This window comes from Grammomys surdaster, unplaced genomic scaffold (assembly GCF_004785775.1).
Source record: "Grammomys surdaster isolate TR1022 unplaced genomic scaffold, NIH_TR_1.0 806, whole genome shotgun sequence".
In the NCBI taxonomy this organism is placed as follows: domain Eukaryota; kingdom Metazoa; phylum Chordata; class Mammalia; order Rodentia; family Muridae; genus Grammomys; species Grammomys surdaster.
The window spans coordinates 1,776,510-1,797,523 of NW_021605225.1; the positions used below are offsets into that span (position 1 = coordinate 1,776,510).

Genomic DNA, 21,014 nt, shown 5'->3' on the forward strand with positions numbered 1-21,014 from the left:
GGGAGGAAGGGAGGGAGGGAGGGAGGGAGGGAGGGAGGGAGGAAGGATAAGCTCAGGGTTGTAAAATGGTTTGCAGAGCATGAACTGGAAAGGACCTGAATCTACAAAGCATGGCAATAAGGAGGCACACACCCAAATACAAAACCAGCAAACGAACAGAAAGCTAATCCTGTGAAAATTTACTCAGCAGTTTTTCTCTTTCCCAAAAATTAACTCAGAAATAGGGGGGAAGAGAAGTACATGACCTTTCCTATAAGTTCTACCTATGTTAATTAATCACTTCCTCCTCTACCTGTGCAGGTGGTCACCTCCATTGGGGAGCTGGTTGAGGTGTGCTCTGCACAGATCCAGTCAGGATGGAGACCCCTGTTCAGTGCTCTGGAAACAGTGCACAGTGGGAACAAGTCAGAGGTGAAGGAGTACCTGGTTGGGGACTACTCTATGGGTAAGAACAGATGGGTGACTCTTGCTATAGCACTGCCATTTCTTATGCCAAGTTTTGGGTTATCAAAAGAACAGAAAGAAAAACATTCTGTCAGCCATGTTTTGTCAACAGAAAATAACATATAACTAGGGTTTGGGGTTGGCTTGCTACCAGCTGTCCCAAAGCCCTGAACTCATTAGGCCCTGCTCTTGCTGAGATAGTATTGATCACTCTGTATTGTTCTGTAGAGTTTCTTTCTCAAACCACAAAGGAAAAAATGTTATGAGTTGATCATCCAAAAATACAAAATGCTCCAAAATTTTTTTAAATGTTATTCCAAAGTACCCAGATTTGAGATGCTCCATAAAGTCTAAGCAATTATTTCATACTCTGAAAAACTTCAAATTTGGAAATTCAACTGGTCCCTGGTATTTAGAAGATACACTAAACCTGAATCTGTATTTAAGTAAGAAAACTGGAAAGTATAATACAGGGAATCACAATTACGGATATTGGAATACCTAAAAATAAATTGGCATGCCCAGTGTCCAAGGGTATTGTTTCCGTGATCTCTAAGGCCATCCTGACATTCAGAAACCCAGCAGAAGGATTTGTGGACAGAGAGTACTGCTCTGATAGGAAATATTCCATGGCTTATGTTTATTCCATGGCTGATGACTAAGATTCACTATGGTAGTATAATATGGGCACAGCCTTGTTTTAAGGTAAGAAGACAAAATCTGGAAGAATGCTACAGGTTTCCTTACATTCTTACCTTCCCACAGACCATCACACAGAGCACTCTTCCCTCAGTAATGGAAGTGTCAGATCATGAAGCCACTTAAAGACCCAATTGAAAACTGGTCACATAGATACATTGTACCTGGCATTTTCCACATCCTGAATGTTCAGTATAATCTAAATTGCTTGCACAGTCTAGAACAAGTGAACCACCTTATGAGATAACTATCCCAGGAATATTCTGAGAATCAAGTTCCTAGATGTCAGTCTAGAGCCACTTGATTGACAGCCTTGCAAGCAGGATTTCCTAAGGCAAGCAGACTCATTCCTATGACTTCTGCACAGGAATGAATAAATAAGTGTATTTCATCAGAGACTTGTCTAAATGGTTCTTCCCTTGTCTATAGGTATTCTACTTTTCTTTGTAATCCCATGTTTACTGTACTGTCGACCCACACATTACTCTAGGCTTATGTTCCTATAGATCTACCCCCGTTATCCACCCAACTTTCTTAATCTTCCTACGGCTCCCATGTAGGTGAAGCAACAAGATGTACTATCTATTCAGTCTAAAGATCCAAAAATGTTTCTTTTTTAAAAAGATTTTTTTATGTATATGAGTGCTCTATCTATATGAGTACACCTGCATGCCAGAAGAAGACAGCAGATCTCATTACAGATGGTTGCGAGCCACCATGTAGTTGCTAGGAATTGATCTCGGGACACAGCCAGTGCTCTTAACCACTGAGCCATCTCTCCAGCCCCCAGAAATGTTTTCTTTTTTTTTTTTAAATTTAACTCTATTTTTAATTGTGAGAGAAATAACCTTCAACTTTGTATGGTTACAAGTTTAGGTTAACTTGTTATTTCTTTTTTTTATTGGATGTTTTATTTATATTTCATATGTTTTCCCTTTACCCCATCCCCCACCCACCCAGGAACCCCCTATCCCCTCACCCCTCCTCCTGCTTCTCTGCAGATGTACCCCTACATATCCCACCCCACTCCCACCTCCCCACCCTCAAATTCCCACCCCCTGGGGTGTCCAGCCTTCATGAGACCAAGGATCTCTTCTCCCACCTATACCCAGCAGGGTCCTCCACCCTTACATATACAGCTGAAGCCATGGATCCCTCCCTAAGTGCTCCCAGGCTGGTGGTTTAGACCCTGGGAACTCTGGTTGGTTGGTATTGTTGCAAATTGTTGGTTGGTATTGTTTGCAGCCCTCATAGCCTGCAAACCCTTTCAGCTCCAACACTCTTCACTCTAATTCCTCCATTGGGAACCGCATGATCAGTTCAATGGCTAGCTGTGAGCATCTGTCTCTGAATATGTCAGGCTCTTGCAGACCTCTGAGGAGACATCTATATCAGGCTCTTATCAGCATGCACTTCCTGACTTCCACATCAGCATCAAACTTTGGTGACTGCACATGGGATGGATACTCAGATGAAATGGTCTTCAGACGGCTCCTCCTTCAGTTTCTGTCCCTCACTTTGTCTCCATATTTGCTCCCTTGAGTATTTTGTTGCTCCTTCTAAGAAGGCCCGAAGCACCCCCACGTGGTCTTCCTTCTTCATGAGCTTGATGTGACCTGTGAGTTGCATCTTGAGCATTTCAAGGTTCTGGGCTAATATCCAATAATCAGTGAATGAATACCATGTGTGTTCTTTTGTGATTGGCTTATCTCACTCAGGATGATATTTTCTAGTTCCATCCATTTACCTAGGAATTTCTCAAATTGATTATTTTTAATAGCTGAGTAATACTCCACTGTGTAAATGTACCACATTGTATCCATTCCTCAGTTGAAGGACATCTAGGTTCTTTCCAGCTTCTAGCTATTATAAATAAGGCTGCTATGAACATAGTGGAGCATATGTCCTTGTTATATGTTAGAGCATCTTCTGTGGATATGCCTAGGAGTGGTATAGCTGGATCCTCAGGTAATGCTATATCCAATTTTCTGAGGAGCCGCCAGACTGATTTCCAAAGTGGTTACACCATCTTGCAGTCCCACCAACAATGGAGGAGTGTTCCTCTTTCTCCACATCCTTGCCAGCATCTACTATCACCTGAGTTTTTAATCTTAGCCATTCTGACTGGTATGAGATGGAATCTCAGGGTTGTTTTGATTTGCATTTCCCTGATGACTAAGGATACTGAACATTTCTTTAGGTGCTTCTCGGCCATTCGAGTTTCCTCAGTTGAAAATTCTTTGTTAAGATCTATACCCCATTTTTTAAATAGGGTTATTTGGTTGTCTGGAGTCTAATTTCTTGAGCTTTTTGTATATATTGGATATTAGCCCTCTATCAGATGTAGGATTGGTAAAGATCTTTTCCCAATTTGCTGGTTGTCGTTTTGTCCTATTGACAGTGTCCTTTGCCTTACAGAAACTTTGCAATTTTATGAAGTCCCATTTGTCAATTCTTGATCTTTTTTTTTTTTTTTTTTTTGGTTTTTCGAGACAGGGTTTCTCTGTGTAGCCCTGGCTGTCCTGGAACTCACTCTGTAGACCAGGCTAGCCTCGAACTCTCGAACTCAGAAATCCACCTGTCTCTGCCTCCCAAGTGCTGGGATTAAAGGCGTACACCACCACCGCCCAGCGTCTATTCTTGACTTAAAGCATATGCCATTGGTGTTCTGTTCAGGAACTTTTCCCCTGTGCCCAAGTATTCCAGGTTCTTTACCACCTTCTCTTCTATTAGTTTCAGTGTATCTGGTTTTATGTGGAGGTTCTTTATCCATTTAGACTTGAGCTTTGTACAAGGAGATAAGAATGGATCAATTTTCATTCTTCTACATGTTGTCCTCCAGTTGAACCAGCACCATTTGTTGAAAATGCTGTCCTTTTTCCACTGGATGGTTTTAGCTCTTTTGTCAAAGATGAAGTTACCATAGGTGTGTGGGTTCATTTCTGGGTCTTCAATTCTATTCCATTGATCTTCCTGCCTGTCTCTGTACCAATACCAAGTAGTTTTTAATCACTATTGCTCTGTAGTACAGCTTGAGGTCAGGGATGGTGATTCCTCCCGAAGTTCTTTTATTGTTGAGAATAGTTTTCGCTATCCTGGGTTTTTGTTATTCCAAATGAATTTGAGAATTTCCTTTTCTAACTCTGTGAAGAATTGAGTTGGGATTTTAATGGGAATTGCATTGAATCTGTAGATTGCTTTTGGCAAGATGACCATTTTTGTTATATTAATCCTGCCAATCCATGAGCATGGGAGATCTTTCTATCTTCTGAGATCTTCTTCAATTTCTTTCTTCAGGGTCTTGAAGTTCTTGTCATACAGGTCTTTCACTTGCTTGGTTAGATTTACACCAAGGTATTTTATATTATTTGCGACTATTGTGAAGGGTTTCATTTCCCTAATTTCTTTTTCAGTCTGTTTATCTTTCACGTAGAGGAAGGCTACTGATTTGTTTGACTTAATTTTATATCCAGCCACTTTGCTGAAGTTGTTTATCAGGTTTAGGAGTTCTCTGGTGGAAGATTTGGGGTCACTTAAGTATACTATCATATCATCTGCAAATAGTGATATTTTGACTTCTTCCTTTCCTATTTGTATCCCTTTGACTTCTTTTTGTTGTCTAATTGCTCTGTCTAGGACTTTCAGTACTATATTGAGTAGGTAGGGGGAGAGTGGGCAGCCTTACCTAGTCCCAGATCTTAGTGGGATTGCTTCAAGTTTCTCTCCATTTAGTTTGATGTTGGCTGCTGGTTTGCTGTAAATTGCTTTTACTATGTTTAGGTATGGGTCTTGAATTCCTGATCTTTCCAAGACTTTTATCATGAAGGCATGTTGAATTTTGTCAAATGCTTTCTCAGCATCTAGTGAGATGATCATGTGGTTTTTTTTCTTTGAGTTTGTTTATATAGTGGATTACATTGATGGATTTCTGAATATTGAACCAACCCTGCATTCCTGTGATAAAACCTACTTGATCATGATGGGTGATTGTTTTGATGTGTTCTTGGATTCGGTTTGCTAGAATGTTATTGAGTATTTTTGCATCCATATTCATAAGGGAGATTGGTCTGAAGTTCTCTTTCTTTGTTGGGTCTTTGTGAGGTTTGGGTATGAGTGTAATTGTAGCTTCATAGAACGAATTGGGTAGTGTTCCTTCTGTTTCTATTTTGTGGAAGAGTTTGAAGAGAATTGGTATTAGGTCTTCCTTGAAGGTCTGATAGAGTTCTGCACTAAAACCGTCTGGCCTCGGACTTTTTTTTGTGGGGAGACTTTTAATGACTGCTTCTATTTCTTTTGGGGTTATGGGACTGTTTAGATGGTTTATCTGCTCCTGATTTAACTTTGGTACCTGGTATCTATCTAGCAAGTTGTCCATTTCATCCAGGTTTTCCAGTTTTGTTGAGTATAGGCCTTTGTAGTAGGATCTGATGATTTTTTGAATTTCTTCAGTTTCTGTTGTTATATCTCCCTTTTCAGTTCTGATTTTATTAATTTGGATACTGTCTCTGTGCACTCTGGTTAATCTGGCAAGGGTTTATCTATCTTGTTGATTTTCTCAAAGAACCAGCTCCTGGTTTTACTGATATTTTGTATTGTTCTTTCTGTTTCTATTGGGTTGATTTCAGCCCTAAGTTTGATTATTTCCTCCCTTTTACTGCTCTTGGGTGTATTTGCTTCTTTTTGTTCTAGAGCTTTTAGTTGTGCTGTCAAGTTGTTAGTGTGTGATCTTTCCAGTTTCTTTTTGTAGGCACTTAGAGCTATGAGTTTTCCTCTTACCACTGCCTTCATGGAGTCCCACAAGTTTTGGTATGATGTGTCCTCATTTTCATTAAATTCTAAAAAGTCTTTAATTTCTTTCTTTATTTCTTCCTTGACTAAGTCATCGTTGTGTAGAGAGTTGTTCAGTTTCCACATGAGTGTGGGTTTTCCATTGCTTTTGTCATTATTAAAGACGAGTCTTAGTCCGTGGTGATCTGATAGGATGCAAGGAATTATTTCAATCTTTTTGTGTATGTTGAGGCCTGTTTTGTGACCAATTATATGTTCTATTTTGGAGAAGCTACCATGAGGTGCTGAGAAAAAGGTATATTCTTTTGTTATAGGATGAAATGTTCTATAGATATCTGTTAAATCCATTTGGTTCATAACTTCTGTTAATTTCAAAGTGTCTTGGTTTAGTTTCTATTTCCATGATCTGTCCATTGCTGAGAGTGGGGTGTTGAAATCCCCCACTATTATTGTGTGAGGTGCAATGTGTGCTTTGAGCTTTAGTAAAGTTACTTTTATGTATGTAGGTGCCCTTGCATTTGGAGCATAGATACTCAGAATTGAGAGTTCACCTTGGTAGATTTTTCCTTTGATGAGTATGAAGTATCCTTCCCTATCTTTTTTGATTACTTTTGGATGATAGTCGATTTTATTTGATATTAGAATGGCTACTTCAGCTTGTTTCTTGGGTACATTTGCTTGGAAAATTGTTTTTCATCCTTTTATTCTGAGGTAGTGTCTATCTTTGTCACTGAGATGCGTTTCTTGTATGCAGCAAAATTCTGGGTCCTGTTTGTGTATCCAGTTTGATAGTCTGTGTCTTTTTATTAGGGAATTGAGTCCTTTGACATTAAAAGATATTAAGGAAAAATGATTGTTGCTTTCTGTTATTTTTGTTATTAGAGATGGAATTATGTTTGTGTAGCTATCTTCTTTTGGGGTTGTTGGAAGATTACTTCCTTGCTTTTTCTAGGTTGTAGTTTCCCTCCTTGTGTTGGAGTTTTCCATCAATTATCCTTTGAAGTGCTGCATTTCAGGGAAGATATGGTGCAAATTTGGTTTTGTCATGGAATATCTTGGTTTTACCATCTATAGTGATTGAGAGTTTTGCTGGGTATAGTAGTCTGGGCTGGCATTTGTGTACTCTTAGGGTCTGTATGATATTAGTCCAGGATCTTCTGGCTTTTATAGTCTCTGGTGAGAAGTCTGGTGTAATTCTTATAGGTCTGCCTTTATATGTTACTTGACCTTTTTCCCTTACTGCTTTTAGTACTTTTTGTTTGTTTTGTGCATTTGATGTTTTGATCATTATGTGACAGGAGGTATTTCTTTTCTGGTCTAGTCTATTTGGTGTTCTGTAGGCTTCTTATATGTTTATGGACATCTTGTTCTTTAGGTTAGGGAAATTTTCCTCACTAATTTTGTTGAAGATATTTATTGGCCCTTTAAGTTGGGAATCTTCACTCTCATCTATACCTATTATCCTTAGATTTGGTCTTCTCATTGTGTTCTGGATTTCCTGGATGTTTTGGGTCAGAAGTTTTTTGCATTTTGCATTTTCTTTGACAGCTGTGTCAATGTTTTCCATGGTATCTTCTGCACATGAGATTCTCTCTTCTATCTCTCGTATTCCCTTGGTGATGCTTACATCTACGACTCCTGATCTCTTTCCTACATTTTCTATCTCCAGGGTAGTCTCCCTTTGAGATTTCTTTATTGTTTCTACTTCCATTTTTAGATCCTACATGATTTCGTTCAATTCCTTCACCTGTTTGATTGTGTTTTCTTGCAGTTCTTTAAGGGATTTCTGTGTTTCCTCTTTAAGGGCTTCTACCTGTTTACCTGTGTTCTCTGGTATTTCTTTAAGGGAGTTACCTATATCCTTCTTAAAATCCTCTATCATCATCATGAGAAGTGATTTTAATCCTGAATCCTACTTTTCCGGTGTGATGGGGTGTCCAGGGCTTGCTATATTGGGAGAATTGGGTACTGATGATGCCAAGTAACTTTGGTTTCTGTTGCTTACGTTATTGTGCTTGCCTTTTACCATCTGGTTAACTCTAGTGTTACCTGCCCTCACTGTGTAAGACTGAATGAAGTCTGTATTTCCAGTTTTCTTACTTGTATCAGAGCTCCTCAGAGTCCAGATGTCTTGTGGTCTTATGATCCTAATCTCCTCGGTGGAAGAACTCCTGGGACTCAGGCCACCTCTGGGATCTGGAAATCCTTCTGCTCTGGGTGCAGTAGTTCCTCTAGGATGGCTCAGGATACAGTGTCTCCACAAGTGCAAATCAGCTAGGTGTCTGCTGCTCTGAGTACAGTGGCTCCTCTAGGATGGCTCAGGATTCAATATCTCCACAGGAGCAGACCAGCTATATGTCTGCCCCAGCCAAAAGCCAGAAATGTTTTCTAATGAATCTTTTCTAAGACTTTTCAGGAGGTACTGAGAAGCATTAGCACCCTGAAAGGTTAAAAACCTCCCTTTGTTAAGATTTTATCATCTCCCTCCCTCAGGAAAAGGTCAGGCTCCTGTGTTCGACGTGTTTGAAGCTTTTCTCAATACGGACAATATCCAGGTCTTTGCTAATGCAGCTACTAGTTACATCATGTGCCTTATGAAGTTTGTCAAGGGGCTGGGTAAGTGGAACTCTCCTTTAATAATTCACGGTCATTGTAGACCCTTCTCACAATGGTTTTGTAGGGATGTCCCTGGAGACAGGACCCTAAAAACAAGCAAACATCCTAGGATATGAACACATGGGGTCAGAGACTTACTTGGGTTTGTTGGTGTTTTTCACTGTATCTATAAAATATATTATGATATAATGCATTCTCAACCTACATCGTAGTTTATGCTAACTTCCTTATCAATCTTAGAATATTTCAGTATTTTTGACCTTGTGTAGGATACCATTCCCTTCAATGTCACGTTTAGCAGTTGGAAAGTAAAATTAAGAATGCCTTCTCTAGCCTTCTTAATTGTAAGGTGACTTTTGGATTAGTCAGCATCCTCCTTCTTGAAGTCCTGGTGTATTTTAGGAAGTATATAGGTGATTATATGCTTAAGTTAGGAACACTTAATAGTCTGAAGTCTTGTATGCAGCATGACCTACTCAAGCTTGGTTTTACAGTGCACAGATCATCTGGGTGAGATTGAGAGAAGCAGGGGGGTTAACCACAAGTTTTGAAGACATTTACACATCTGAGAGGTTTACACAGAGTGCTCCTGGATGTAGAATCAGAGAACCTTGGAAATAAGAAAATAGAAGGCTGATGTTGTTCTTTTACCTTCTCAATAGATGATTGATACATTGATCATTCTTTTATGAAAGAAAATTGGGCACAAAGAAGTTATTAGACTTGCATCACTCTTATTATTGGTGTAAGAGTAAGAGCAGAATGAAAGTGTCAGGATTTACTTGCTGTTAGTCTGAGAAGTACACAAGCCTTAGCCTGTTCTGCTATAACATACATTTGCCGTCTTTACCTACAAAGATACTTTCTCAGATCACCAGTAGATTCTTGATACTACTAATAGTACCACACGTGATTTTTCTACTTTTTCCTATACATACATATGTACATACATATAAACATACCAACAATTAATTTATAAAGTAGATATTATATTAGACTGACAAAAACTAATGATAAAGCCTGGAGACAGGGCTCAGCAGTTAAACATACTGGTTGCTCTTCTCACCAGGGTTTAATTCCCAACACCAAAATGTCAGGTCACAGTCATCTGAAGCTCCAGTCCCAGAGGATATAATTCCCTCTTCTGGCTTTCTCAAGCATCAGACATGTAAGAGGTGCACAGACATGCATGCAGGCAAATACTCAGGCACATAAAAATAAAAGTAAGTAAATAAATAAACAAATAGTAAAAATTTAAAAAGAAACCAGTGATACGGGCTGGAGAGATGGCTCAGCGGTTAAGAGAACTGACTGCTCTTCCAGAGGTCCTGAGTTCAAATCCCAGCAAGCACATGGTGGCTCACAACCATCCATAATGAGATTGGATGCCCTCTTCTGGTGTGTCTGAAGACAGCTACAGTGTACTTATCAATAAAATAAATAAATAAATATTAAAAAAAAGAAGAAGAAATCAGTGATAGCAGTACACTGATATCACATCAGGCAGTGTGGTAACCCTATGATGTGACAACAGGTAGATATCATATCCAGCCTGGATGCAGAACACAAAGGGATTTGGCACATCCCAATGGTATGGAGCAAGAGTGACATTCTATCACAAGGCTGGCAATAACATATAACTTAAAATTTAGGAATTTTTTTAAATATTTATTTATTTTATTTATGAGTACACTGTAGCTATCTTCAGACACACCAGAAGAGGGCATCGAATCTCATTATGGATGGCTGTGACCCACCATGTGGTTGCTGGGATTTGAACTCAGGACCTCTGGAAGAGCAGTCAGTGCTCTTAACCACTGAGCCATCTCTCCAGCCCCAATTTAGGAATTTCTTATTTCTGAAATTTTCCACTCATGTTTTCCTGTCATATAGGTACAAGAACTTAAACCAAAGCAAAGAAGAAAAGCTAATAGATTTTTTTTGACAGTTATAGATACAAGTAAAATATGCAGGTAGAGGTACCTTACAACATGTTGGAAATTTGAGACTTTATCTTAGAGAAAAGTTAGGAACTAATGTAGGGATGCCAAATTATTAATGTGCATATGGGAGATGTTTTGAAAAGAGAGATTCTATTTTAATCTACAAAATAGAGAGTCAAGATGTAAGTCTTGGGGTGCAGTGGGAAAGACAGAATGCTCCATCCAGCCATGCCTCCTGAGTACTACTTGGTCCTAGAGGCCTATTTATATACACTTTATATGTATAGCATAAAAAGGAAACACGTGACACGTGCTATAATCAAGAAGATAGGAAATGAGACTGTTGTTAATTTCTTCCTGTCTTTCTCAGCATGAATTCACCCTGGCCTCTGTTTTTAGCCGTAAGATATAAGAATATAAACCCGAAACTAGCAGACCTACAATTCAAATCTTACTCACCAATAGATTTTCTGTAAGACAATTTTATTTGAGTTTGTGCTACAGCAATAGTAGTGAAGTTTCAACCCAGACGAGATGACCTACCAAGCCGGAAGTGCTTGCTCTCTGACCCTTTACAAAAAGTCTGCCATCCCTAATCTAAACTGTGAATTTGTCTACTTCTTTTGTGTAGAAGCATACCTCAGTGCTTTTGAATTCTAACTAATGCCTAGTAATTATGTCTGTTTACTCATATGGAAGGGTGTTTGCTGCTACAATTGCAGACAATTGGCTATAATTACAGTGCTATGAAATTATTTTATTAGAAGCATAGAAATAGAATCATGATATTGAGAATAAAATACAATTCTCATTTACTTACCTATAGAAAAATCTATAGTAAATCTCTACAACTATATGAAAATAAACTAATTTAAGTCTAATGAAATAGCCCCACGTCTACAACTCCCATGTTTATTCTTCCTGAGATCTTCATTTACTATCATCATTTAGTGCCTAGTGCTGGCAGAAGAAGAAGTCCAAAGAGGAAAGCAAGTACCTCATTTCAGCCTTACAAGGCCTGCCTCTGGGACTGTTCTCTGTCACCAGGGCTCAGAAGTCACATCATCCAGAAGAGAAGGGAATGAATTTGTGTGCTGGTTTCAGAAATACCATCTCAACCACCAGAAGTATGGGACCAGAACAGACCAAATATTCCTCGTAGGGAGAAAAGTCACAGATTTATTAGGATTATACGGGTTGCTGCAACTTTCCCCTTTCTTCCTTGTGTGTATATTTGGGTAAGATGTTAGTAAATGGGTCTTCTGTTATAATCAGAAGCAGGGCTAATTTTGTCCCTGTCCCCACACTGCCCTAGGTGAGGTAGACTGTAAAGAGATTGGAGACTGTGTCCCTGGAGCTGGAGCCACATCTACAGACCTGTGCCTGCCTGCCTTGGATTACCTCAGACGTTGTTCTCAGGTATTGGGGAGGCCCACACACAGCTCCAAGCCTCAAACATGGCACAGAGGGTATTCATAAAACACCAACAAATGTCTTTAGCTGAGCCCTAGGAGAGATGGCTTTATTTCCTTTACCTTGACCTCAAGTCTTCCCATCCCCCAGGTTGCTTTTGCCCTTCTGTTTCCTTGGAGGTAGATAATGAGAAAGGGGAAGCCAGAATCTGGTGCCCATTTTCCTATGGGCCCCATTCTTATCTGGGATCCCCTACAGACAGAATATTTGACATATTAGTCAATTTATAAAAGTGTGTAAAACTCAGATGATGAAAAATAGCCAGCCAGAGCTTTGTTGCTGGTGAGCATTATTACTTCTGCTTCCTAATATGAATGCTCTTGTCAACTACTTGTTAAATACAAAACACAATGACTTTTACTTTTTGTTTTGAGTTCTCTTTAATAATGATTTATAATCTTTCTATTTCCTGACACTGAGAATTTCCCAATATATAAGTGTACTGTTTGGTGTGGTTTTCTTACTTAGCTATTGGCCAAGATCTACAAAATGCCTTTAAAGCCAATCTTCCTTAGTGGGCGACTTGCCAGTTTGCCACGAAGACTTCAGGAGCAGTCAGCAAGCAGTGAGGATGGAATTGAATCAGTCCTGTCAGATTTTGATGATGACACCGGTAAGTTAATTGACTTGATTAGGATTATTTTTATGTTCTTAAGCCCAGACTCTAAGGACATAAATTTAGTAAAACTAGTCATCCACTTCTATTGTTTGTTTGTTTTTTAATAATTTTTTACCAAGAGAACTTTAACCAGAGTTTCCAAGGTCTCCCTAAAATCGACACTCTTTCTTTTTACATGGATGCTTCTGTATAAAGCCATCATAGCTATACAAATTCCACTAAATCATTTTTTATTTCTTTTGGATTTAGCAAAGTCAGACAAAATTGCACTGGTGCTTAAATGGGCTAGCTACAGCCATCACTAGTTCCAAGGAAACACAATTACTTCCCCTAGGACTATTCGACTGGAAACCACTGCTGAAGAGAGACTGTATTTGTAGTAAGTGAGGCTACTAGGCTTAGGACAAGAATACTTTTAAAGAATTTGTTTCAAAGTAGGTTCCATGTAATCTCCTGTGAAGCAGACTACAGTCATGTAAGTCTAAGTGATGTTCTGGTGAATTGACTCCTGTTCACACCTGTTGTTTATCGTCTCAGAAGACTTGTCCAGTTCACATCTAGAAATATAAAGCACACGCAGAAATGTGCCTACCTTCCAAGCACAGGCTGTTTCAAACACTCTTGGGGGATGTTTTTGGTTTTATCTTTCAGTTATGGGGTGGTTAGACTTTTACAGTGTTTGAGAGATCATCTTAAATGGTAAAACCTCCTTAAATCAATCAGAGAAAACATTATAGGGAGGAACAGATATCTAATATCACAAATAAATTATGAAAAAGAATAATTTTGATTTAACATTTGAAGCCTTTAGCCAATATAATTATCACCAGAAGCTAATATTCTTGTTTATAATAATGTTTGGGATTTTGACTTGTACTAAAGGGAGAGAGAGAGAAAGAAAAATATGCGTGCCTAGTAGTATAGTAGATGGAGGTGTGGGCCACGGTCGTGAGTTCTAGGGCTGTTTCAGAGTTATGTAGTAGAATATAGCAGAACTTGAGGACTCCTCAGCATAGGTATCTCTCATGCTCACTGCAGCCCTCAGTACCAGACTCTAGTGATCAAGGCTGTTCCCCATTCTTATACAATATCCCTTATCAAATAATCTTATGGCTTATTGCACATAGAAAGAAGAAAGGCCACATAGCTTTTTCTAAAGTCATACTTCCTCCAGTGATTTGACCATAAGTGGCAAATGTACCAATTTGGCAAATATAGAGTTAGATCACCTAATCCCACCATAGTAAACAAAGCAGCTTGGCAGAGATTAGGAGATAAGTTGGAGCTGGAGCTAGGGACAGTGGAAAGCTGGTTACAGAGTGTCTGTGTGAGACGACAACAATTTTGAAGATGGTACTAATGGCTACTCTGCGTGATGCACATAATGCCACTAATGTTACAAAGAAAAGAGTGGAAGTAGATAATTTTGTTAATTTTAAAATACTAGGCAGGAAGAACTAGGAATGTATATGTTTGGAAGAGTGCTTACCTCACATGCATGATGCCCTGGGTTTGATCTCCAGCACTACATAAACAGTATGGGGTGGAACAAGTGCCTGACACCCCAAAACTTGGTTATAAATGGCATCTACCTTGTCAGCTATTATGTCTAGCTTTGTATAGTCTATACTTACTTATGATTTATATTTATATTTGCATTTTTCACTGGGCTGGAAATTATATTGAAAAACCATGATAATACATCAGTTCTTAAAGCTGCTTGTATATTTGTGTATTAGGCACATGTACATGAGGTGGAAACTTCCAGTCAGAAGTTTAAGATCACCAATGCCTAAAAAGCAAATTCAAGGCTAGCTTAGGCTACATGGGACCCTGCCTCAAAAGAGAAACAGGAGGATAGACAGAAATAAAGCTAAATGGACAATCTTATATTTGTATTACTATATGATTAGTTCCCAAGGAGTCTGACAGTCATTTCAGTCATTGCCATTTTTAAGAAGTAGAGTTGGGGAAGAATTAGAGTTTTGTGTTTTCCTTTGACTTTGTCAGACCATATTAATCAATCTTTGCCTGCTCATAGGCACCGAGAGCTAGTGCTCTGATTGACAATTAACATCCCAATGCCTTTTGACATTCATACATGGAGTTTGCTTGGATCTTGCAAGTATTATTTTTCCTGATGAAATCCTGAGAGCTGGATTTCTGAGAGGTCTGCTTTTTGTTTTTCAGGTCTGATAGACGTCTGGATCATCCTGTTGGAGCAGCTAACGGCAGCTGTGTCCAACTGTCCCAGACAACATCAACCACCCACCTTAGATTTACTCTTTGAACTGTTGAGAGATGTTACCAAGACACCTGGTAAATGTCTATATCTGTTTTTATTGGAGGAGGGGTTGTTAAACATATATGTTTAAGTAGGTATGTCTTTTGATATTTACCTGTTTTTCACTGCTTATTACATTCAAGGCCAGGTTTCACTTGCAGTAGATGCTCAGTAAGTATGTGTTGAATGGCTACAGTGATGTTATGAGTAAGGCATATCCCTGAAATGTTTTACCAAAGGTGTGTGCTTTGATGCTGTTGGAGTCCCACATCAATCCTTCTGTGCCATCAGTGTCTCCATAGGACAGCTGTCTTTGCCATTTGCCATGATTGTAATCTCCTTCCTCCACCAGATTTTACAGCGTTTGCAGCCCCAGTGCTGTTAGGAGACCCCAACAGATCCACCACTCATGAGCACATACCATACTAAGCAGCCTCTTGTCATGGTGATTGGAATTGGAAAAAGATACCTACTGCCTAGGATGGTTCCCTGTGTAGGAAAGAGACCTTAGAAATGCATCTCTTGTTCTGAGTTTTAAACACTTAGCATATATGTTATTCATTTCAAAGTTTCCTCAGTCAAAGAAACTTTTTATAGAAATGTAAGGTGTTTTTATTGTTTCTTTATGGGTGCTTTGCCTGCATAAATGTCTGTGTACCCCATGCATACAATACTTGGAGAGGCCAGAAGAGGGCATCAGATCCCCTGAAACTGGAGTCACAGACAATTGTGAGCTACCATGTGGGTAATTGAAAGCTGAATTGAACTCTGATCCTCTGGACTAGGGTTCAGTTAAGAGCAGTCTGTACTTTTAATGGCTGAGCCATCTCACCAACCCTGAAATTTTGTTTTTTACTAACAGAATTAGGATCTTAATGAAGTTACTAATTAATTCCACAGCGAAATGTCTAGTCATCATTTGGAAAACTTGATTATTAACACAGGCTTAAAATTCATTGCAAGGGTTGTAGCTATTCTCACATGTTTAAAAGTTAGAGGCATCCCACTAAAGAAAGTTATGCACCAGGACTTCTAAATATATATCATTAGGAAGTACCATTTTCAATTTTGATATTAATTACCATATGAATAGTGTTTAATGAAAAAAAAGTATATCTGTTTGTTAAAGTCGCTAAAATAAAATTTTTGAACACTAAATGAAAAGCAATTAATAAATGTGAATAACATGATGACATTTATAAGGCATTATTTTAAATGTGGAATCAAATATATGAAATTTTATGCATTTGTAAATACACATTCATACCTGTACATTCAGGAAGTATGTTAAGGAAATATGTGAAAATGGAATTATATCTGTATGTAAGTTTTGTTCCTCTATATTATGTAATTTTCATTTGATCTTTGATATCTTCTTTGTTTTCTTATTGGATCTTACTGTTTAGTCTACATTGGCCTGAAACTGGTAGTTTAACTGTCTTGACCCCCAAGTGCTAGGAGTATAAGTACGCATGTGCCAGCCTATTTGTACCTTGCTTTCAAAATCAATTTTTAAAAATCTACTAATGTTTCTTTAAAGATGCACAAAGATAATCTTTATAGCATTACCTATAGAATAAAAAGACAACTCACATCTTAAATGTTTATCAGCACTGAAATTGATTAATAAATTATACCTATGTATAAAGAAAATAGTCTATCAGTGGAAATAAGGACTTTAAATTTTTTGATACTGTAAACTCTGTTTTTCTTAGTTATCAAAAAGCAGTTTTTAAAGATCTAAGTTAGTGTGGTTGGAAATGCCTTTAATCACAAAGCTATTCTGATGGCTCTGCCAGGGAAACACAAGTCCAAGAGTTCAAGGCCTGTCTAGGCAAAAAAATGAGACTCAGACTATTATATATAAAACTATATACCTTGGTGTTCCATGTAAGTATATATAATATATTTTGACAGTCTTTCCTAAATGCACATATGTGTTTATATGTTTGAATCTGATGACTAAGAGATCAAATGATAGTTTTGTGATATTCGAGTTTTTTATGTGTATTCATCTACCTGCAGAGCTAAAATCATGCAAAGAAGAAAAATGTCCATTATTGCCTCCAGTGAGTTGTCAATTCTTCTCACACATTTTTTCCATAAGCAGGAGATTTTTTTGAAAGAGATTATAGATATCAGCCATGGCAGGAAACTCCCATTCCCCTTGGAATCACAATTCTGACCCTCCCCTTTCCCTTTCAGGCCCGGGGTTTGGAATCTATGCAGTCGTTCATCTTCTCCTTCCTGTGATGTCTCTTTGGCTCCGTCGTAGCCACAAGGACCATTCCTACTGGGATGTGGCATCTGCTAACTTCAAGCACGCCATTGGTCTGTCCTGCGAGCTGGTGGTGGAGCACATTCAAAGTTTTCTACACTCAGGTAGCTACAGGGCCAGAGCCAGTCCTTGTGGGCATTGCTTCTCCAGCCAGCACACTATCTCAAAGTGCTTAGTGAAAGCCCAGTGCACATGCCTTTGCTGAAGATAAATACCTAAGCGCAGGTCTAGTGTAGCTATTCATAAGAAGAGGAAGGCATATTCAAGTACACAGCTTTTAAAAATCCTCATAGCCAGGGTATGCAGAGGTGGGATATCTTGTTGTTTCTGTTTCCTCATCTAAAGAAAGCAAATAAAAGAAATAGAATTTTAAAAAGGCACTGGTTACCACCAAGAAATTGCTTATCAGGACGGGGATAAAGGGAAGTTTCTTAGTGCCTGTGGCACTTTGAAAAACATGTATGCTAGTGGAGAGTTATGATGAAAGTGGCAGACAGAAAAGGACAGGCAGGACAGCAGCCTGGAGTCCTGAGCAGGGACTTCTATAAAAGTCGGGTTCTTGCTCACCAGCTGCTTTGGGAAGTTTGGAAGGAGGAAGAGAAGAAACATAGCTTCTAAACAGAAGGGAGAAATACATGGAAGCATAAAGAGGCCTCTTTGCTAGAAAAGACAAAAGAGGCCAAGCAGAGTGTTAGCCCAAGGAATATAAAGCAAGAATAGGAAATTGCACCTGTACTAAATTCAATGAGAAGGATAATTTGTCCTGCAAAATTAAAGTGCTAGTGGAGGAGGGAGTGATTTCCACAGCTGATGGAGGAGGGAGGGGTATCCACATGGAGGTAGTGAGTGTGTCTCAGGGAGTTGATGTTTTTGAGCAGGTTGTTGCTTTGCAGTGAGGGTTGTGAAAGAGATACCACTGAACATGGATTCTGTGGCATCACAAGGACCCTAGGAAAAACATGCAGATACATTCCTAGAGTGGACAATTAGACTGGCTTGGGAATCTCTGTTTCTTTCAGTCTGCAAAGGATGTGCAGATGGAAGCCAGATTGACGAGGTTCAGAAATTACCAAGCTGAGACGAGATGGTTTTGTTTTCCAAGAGCACTTAAATGTAATTCAGTTTTCATCACCTAGGAAAGTATACTTACATTTTCCTTTTTAGACACATTTTTTTCAGCAACTCATTTTCAGGTCATATATTTAATATATTCTGTCTTGTTTGAGTAGGTTGCTTGCTAAATTTGGTTGATGCACACACACACACACACACACACACACACACACAACTGCATATCTCATTTTGCTGTATCTATAAATGAGATAAGTAAATATATATGTCAAAGTTGAAGAAAAGGACTCCAAGAAAAACATTGCTTTGCTGTATTTTGTTTTGATGGGGTGTAAGGGAAGGTATACACCGTTCACTTTTTCCTTTCCCCAAATGTGTATCTTTTTATGTCTCAGACTTTCTTTTTTGCCAAAGATGGCCATTTCATTTTCTCCCATTAGACTGGAGTTCTAAGAATCTTATTCCTTCTTCCCGCAGACATCAGGTATGAGAGTATGATCAATACTATGCTGAAGGACCTCTTTGAGCTGCTGGTAGTCTGTGTGGCCAAGCCCACAGAAACCATCTCCAGAGTGGGCTGTTCCTGCATTAGGTGAGGAAACGGTCCCTTGGCTCTGTACAAGGGTGGGTTTTATTAAAGAATCCCAAAGAGTTGTCTTTTATGATAGTGACTCACTTTGTGGCTTGCCTTTGAGAAATAATTTATAATTAATACCCCCTCTTTGATGTTCAGTCAGCACATGCTTAGTGTAGAAGAAGATACAGAAAGGGTGATGGTTCACTTGGGGACAAAGAAGGAGGGTGACAATTGAAGGTGGGCATGAAGACCTCCGCAGAGGGGAGACCCTCTCTCAAGTCTCAGAAAGTCGCGACCACCCAGTAATCTACTCGAGACACCATATACCGGAGCAATTGCGAGGTTATTTATTAGGGCGTGACAACTAGCTGCCGGTCAATTCGCATGCCCACGCAGGAGCTGAATTGACCCCGACTGCCAGTTTGGAACGGGTTTTAAAGGGAAAAACCACAAACCAAGGAAATGAGGAGGGGGTGAGGGGGTTGCTAGGGTGGTATAACATAAAAATAGTGGAACATTCCAAAGGAACCCAACCTACATGAGTCAGGATCAGATGAAAACTCTCTATACACTTATCTTTCTCAAGAATGTAGTCCTGCCCTGTCACTTCCGCCTTGCCCTGTCACTTCGGCCTTGCCCTGTCACTATGGTTCTCAGCTTGGTTCCACCTGACTAAATTGCATTCTTTCCTTTCTCTTTGCGGGTCGGCCAGTTCCAGTAGTGGTGACTGGTCTTTCCACATTCCTAAAGAAAGCCTAAAGAATATTTTATATCTAAAAAGGATTCTATATACCCAGTATCCATAACTTTTCCCTCTACAGGCAGAACCTGAGATTTAGTGCCTGCTGCCAGTTCCTCATCCCCAGGTAGATTGCTTCAATCTGTTCCTGGGTTCTGTGAACCCCTTTGGGGGATTTACTTAAGTCTTAGGACCTCGCTCTAATACCTACTCCTAACAAGTTCCATTTTGGAGTCCAGAATACTGTTCCTGTGTATGATGAGGACATAAAATTCTTCTTGTGCAGATGTTACTAGATACTTCCACCCTCCTGTCTTTTTAATGTAAAGGTACCAAGAGTGATGACATAGCTGGCAGGTACACATCTGTAACCCCAGGTGTCAGGAGGGAGATTAAAGAGAGTTTGAGTTCAAATCACTCAAGGATACACTGCAAGGCCAGTTCTCAAAGAAAAATAGTAATAATTAAGGGAGAGAGAATCACTGAAAACTGATAACATTTATATCTACAAGGTATAATTATAAATGCCCAAAAAGAACAAGTGGTGTGGTGAACAGGATGGTAACAATGATGACACTTGGTTCCTACTCCAGAGTGATTTTCTTCATTATTTTCCTATTGCTGCAATAAAACCACCTTTTTTAAAGTTGACCAAGGCAACTTGCTAAAGGAATCAGTTAATTGGGCTCACAGTTCTAAAGCATAGTATGCGTGATGGTGAAGCAAAGTCATGTCAGTAGGAACTGCTGAGAGCTCACATCTCAAACTGCAGGCAGAAAGCAGAGAGTAAACAGCACTTAGGATGGTCAAAAACATTTGAAACCTTAAAGCTCTCCCCTCAGTGACATACCCCCTCCAACAAGGCCACACATTTTAATCCTTCCCAAACAGCCACTAACTCAGGAACTGTGTATTCAAAGCCAGAGACTTCCTGGAGCATCTGATTTAAACCACAATAGTAAGTCTTCACTAGGTGACAACATTCCAACTGGGAAAACAAAATAACAGGCCCAAGGAGATAAGAATAAGTGATGATAAAAGTTTGGGTCTTGTTTTTCATAGTTATGCTTTGTAGAGGAGTGGTAACAAATGGGGTCAAAATGGGGAAATGAATGAAAAGTATATAGCTTTGCATATGAGCCTAAGGTGGTCTGCTTGCAATGGAAATTCATTGATGTTTCTTAATTAAAATGGTAGATATTAGTATCTTGACAATGAAATACCAGAGGTGTGGAAAGCAGGATGAGGCTAGCAAAGCAGCTGCAGGGTAAACCAGTGCACAATTCAACTTTGAAGAGAACAGAATTTCTGGACTGAAGCCATGCCTTTTGACAGGTACGTCCTCGTGACAGCAGGCCCCGTGTTCACGGAGGAGATGTGGAGACTTGCATGCTGTGCTCTTCAGGATGCTTTCTCTGCCACACTCAAGCCAGTGAAGGTAAGATACCACAATGAGGGACCCAAATTTGTCATCGTCTTCTTC

General features: G+C 39.3%; 1 protein-coding gene across 1 annotated transcript in view; it reads left to right on the top strand.

The window, feature by feature from the left end:
• Window positions 1-21,014, top strand: part of Arfgef3 (ARFGEF family member 3) — a 165,077-nt gene that overhangs the window by 133,158 nt on the left and 10,905 nt on the right. The window contains exons 23-30 of the mRNA XM_028782607.1: window positions 301-445; window positions 8,425-8,547; window positions 11,806-11,909; window positions 12,432-12,576; window positions 14,773-14,901; window positions 17,072-17,248; window positions 18,693-18,807; window positions 20,867-20,969. Of these exons, the coding sequence (XP_028638440.1) occupies window positions 301-445; window positions 8,425-8,547; window positions 11,806-11,909; window positions 12,432-12,576; window positions 14,773-14,901; window positions 17,072-17,248; window positions 18,693-18,807; window positions 20,867-20,969 (1,041 nt within the window). The remainder of the gene's footprint in view (window positions 1-300; window positions 446-8,424; window positions 8,548-11,805; window positions 11,910-12,431; window positions 12,577-14,772; window positions 14,902-17,071; window positions 17,249-18,692; window positions 18,808-20,866; window positions 20,970-21,014) is intronic.